This window comes from Elephantulus edwardii, unplaced genomic scaffold (assembly GCF_000299155.1).
Source record: "Elephantulus edwardii isolate Elephantulus edwardi_28Jun2011 unplaced genomic scaffold, EleEdw1.0 scaffold00079, whole genome shotgun sequence".
NCBI classification, from domain to species: Eukaryota; Metazoa; Chordata; class Mammalia; order Macroscelidea; family Macroscelididae; genus Elephantulus; species Elephantulus edwardii.
In genome coordinates this window covers 10,270,271-10,273,742 of record NW_006399829.1, presented here as the reverse complement: position 1 = coordinate 10,273,742, position 3,472 = coordinate 10,270,271, and the positions used below count along the sequence as shown (strand labels likewise).

Genomic DNA, 3,472 nt, shown 5'->3' with positions numbered 1-3,472 from the left:
GGGATGGGAGTGTCAGAGACAGTGCAATTGGCACAGGACAGAGCAGAGTTTAGGGCTGTTGTACATAGGGTCCCTATGATTCGTGAGCGACTCAATGGCACATAACACCAACTTTTAGTTTCATACCACATTTATGCTGTGATTACTTTTGTTCGTGTTGTCAAGTTCTGCTGAGTTGGAGTCAACTCATACATGACCCTCCAGTGGGTTTTCAGGACAAGTAGATTGCCCTGGAGGAGATGGTCCAACCTGCTCCCTCAGATCCCTCACAAATGGTAGAATCCAAGAGGCTCACATGGAAATGGCAGTGTAGCTCCTTACCACAAGACCACCATAATGGCCAGTTATGTTATAGGAACACAAGCAGAAAACACTAAGAACTGGTTTTTTCAAAGGCAGAATCAATCGTGCAGAGCTAATAGAGATGACAAGGGAGGAAAATGAGAGGTGTGAGGCCCTGAATCTTCTAAACATAACTTTCTGACAAATATATTAAAACATTCTCAATAATTCTCTGTCTTCCTAGAGATCCATATAGACACATAATAAAGATACACTCCCCTCCTTTTTTTCTCATTCTTGGTTCGCCATAAATTAATAGGTTACAGAGAAATCGAGAAAATAAAAATAAAAGTGGAGCATGACTATTCATGATGGAGATGTCATTAAGGAAAAGTAAGTTTGTGTATTGAACAACAGCAACAATAACAAAAATGCCACAAAACAAACATTTTGAAAACCCCCTGCAGCTACTTATTGAGTCAGACATCCATCACAAACACTCAGCCAAAAAATACTTTTATAAATGATAGAAAACAGGTATTGCTCAGTTGATAATGCCACCAGTTGTTTCACAGGAGAAATAATCTCCTCCCCTGGGATGTCCTCCTTTTAAAAAATCTGCTGGGGGCTCAGTTATAGGTTTTTTGCATATGACTCGATAGTATGGCAACAAACAGCAAGCCCCATTCTAGCCAATGGCAACTCCTAGGAACATGTATCAACATTGCAAGTTCAGGTTCAGTGTGCTCAGTCAAAGCTCTACTGGCACCTGATTCAGACAACATGAAGATACAGACACACATCCTGGCATTTGCCAGATACTTGCTCACTACAGAAACTCTGCTCATCCCACCAGGGACCAGTCTGTCATGGTTGTTGTATTTGTGTGCTGTGGAATCAGAATGAAATCAGAGCTGAGCTTCCAGCAGGTGTTTAGAGACTGGAAACGGCCTGTCTTTCTCTCTTGGAGCAGCGTCTGGATTGCAATTGTCCACCTTTGGGATGGCAGAGCTTCAGAAGCCTAATAGGCAAGAAGCTTTCAAACATGTTTTCCTTTTGCAAACATTGTTTCAAAATATCATTTTTTTCTTGGCCTTTTGCTTAGAAAGCATCTCCCTTTGCAGCAGTTTGATGTGCAATGGCAGGAATTCAGCCTCCCAACAACTAGTTCTAGATGATGGTGATATCTCAAATAGCACACATGTGCCTGGGATCATCTCAGTGGGCCAGCACATGTGTGTCACTCCAGAGAACTGACCTGGATTCTTCCCTCTGGCAGACCTGTTCTTCTAGCCAGGTCTTCTTTGACAGAAATCCCAGGGAATCGATTCCTTCCAAAAGCTTGCAGAAGAATGTTGGCCTGAGATTTTGATAATTGCTCTTTCTGCTGGCTTCTCTGTGAACGTTTTCTAATGGAGAAAAGACAAAGGAGGAAAGAGGGCTGTTGGAACCATTTCCACATTCAAGTCTCAATGGCAACATTGTTCCAGAAGAACTGATCCACCAGTCCAGTCTTGGGGAAAAGAACCTCAGTTAAAGTAGATGATGCTGGTGCAATTTCCTGCATCAGGGATGATGCTGGTGCAATTTCCTGCATCAGGAACACCAGAAATTCCAAAGGATTTCCTGATGAAAAAGTGCCTAGGTAGTACCAAGAAATAGCAGGTTGTCCTCCTGCTCTTTGCCGAGAATTGGGCACAGTCCCAGAGCCGAGAATTGGGCACAGTCCCAGAGTCATTTCCCCAACAAGTATGCCTTTCCAGGTCATGTTGGGACTCCTCATTACTCACCTGGAGTTCCACATGGAGGCTTTTCCTGGCCCTGGACTCTCTCTCCTAATGGGTCTTCAGAAGACAGCCTTCTTTTCCTTAGCAAGAACCTTCTGTGGTTTTTGAAACAAACCTAAATAAGAAAAGATGTGATTGTGCTGCAGCTCAATATAAAAATAGCAAGTGGTATTTACAAATAAAAAAAAGATCCACTTGCCTAACTTTGTGTGAACAGCACCATGATTAACACTTGCCACTAAAGCTCCCTGTTGTAGCAGTAGTGATTTTTATATATGTTCTTGAGTCCCATGTCCAATGACACTCTATCTTTGCTCTAAAGACTCTCACCTCAGTGTTCTAGACTGTCCAAAATCTGTGCTTTGTTTCCCTCCTTGGAGGCACATATGGAGCTGCTAATGGGAAGGTCATCAGTTTGAAAATGAGGGGGAAAGACCCAACTATCTTCTCCAGCTGCGGTTTACAACTCAGCAACCTGATGGAGGTTTGCCATCCTTGCCTTGGATTTGCTGCAATGTCTATGACTTTAAGGCAAGAAGGAGCCTGTCCCCTCCTTTCTCCAGAAACTTACACAAACACAGTGTCTTCTCACTAAATGGAAACTAACTTTACATTTCAGTATTAATATGAAGTAACCTACCAGGAAAATGCTTCTGATCGGAAGAGCTGACATAAAGGGATCATACAAAAGGGATAAATCTAATTTTCTTCTGCACACTGACTCACAGAGAATTAATAGAGGCTCATGCCTACCTGCACTCTGTCCTCTGGAATCCCAATTTCTTTGGGCAGTCTTTGGTGGTTATGCCAGGGTAGGGATTCTCTTGTAATGCTGCCTGCAAGGTGTCCCTCTGACTAGGCATGAAGATGACCTTCTTTCTTTGTTGTCCTCTTTGTTTGGAACCTGATTGAAACAAAAGGGTGGGGCAGAGGTGAAGGACTTGATTCTGGGTGAAAGTGATAAGGTCAAGCAGCCATAGGATTTCTAGGCAGAAAACATTTCAAATGATGACTATATTGCTTTACCTAAGGTATAGTTCCAATTTTATGCTTATTAGCCTCAACTGGAAAGGGAAAATAGAAAGCATGATGGTCAAGGTACCTATCCAACAAAAAATTTCCGTATATCATGAGACGACAAATATACTCCATTTTATGTAGCACTCACTCCATTTGAGTAAACAAACCCTGCTTGTAGAAAATTTCTGCCCTGAGCCCTAAAGTTTTGTCTTGACACATTTTCCAAAATAGTAATTACTATTGTTTATGGTCAACATAAATTGTTTATGGTCAAGAAATTTTTTGTTGGATAGGTACCTTGACCATCATGCTTTCTATTTTCCCTTTCCAGTTGAGGCTAATAAGCATAAAATTGGAACTATACCTTAGGTAAAGGAATATAG

At 41.9% G+C, this 3,472-nt stretch overlaps 1 protein-coding gene across 1 annotated transcript in view; it reads right to left on the bottom strand.

Annotated features, from left to right (window-relative positions):
* LOC102854824 (double homeobox protein A-like) overlaps window positions 1–2,086 on the bottom strand; it is a 19,173-nt gene extending 17,087 nt beyond the window's left edge. Inside the window, exons 1-2 of the mRNA XM_006889589.1 lie at window positions 2,073–2,086; window positions 1,541–1,691 (exon numbers count right to left, since the gene is read on the bottom strand). Coding sequence (XP_006889651.1) covers window positions 1,541–1,691; window positions 2,073–2,086 — 165 coding nt within the window. The remainder of the gene's footprint in view (window positions 1–1,540; window positions 1,692–2,072) is intronic.
* Between the last annotated feature and the right edge of the window lie 1,386 nt (window positions 2,087–3,472).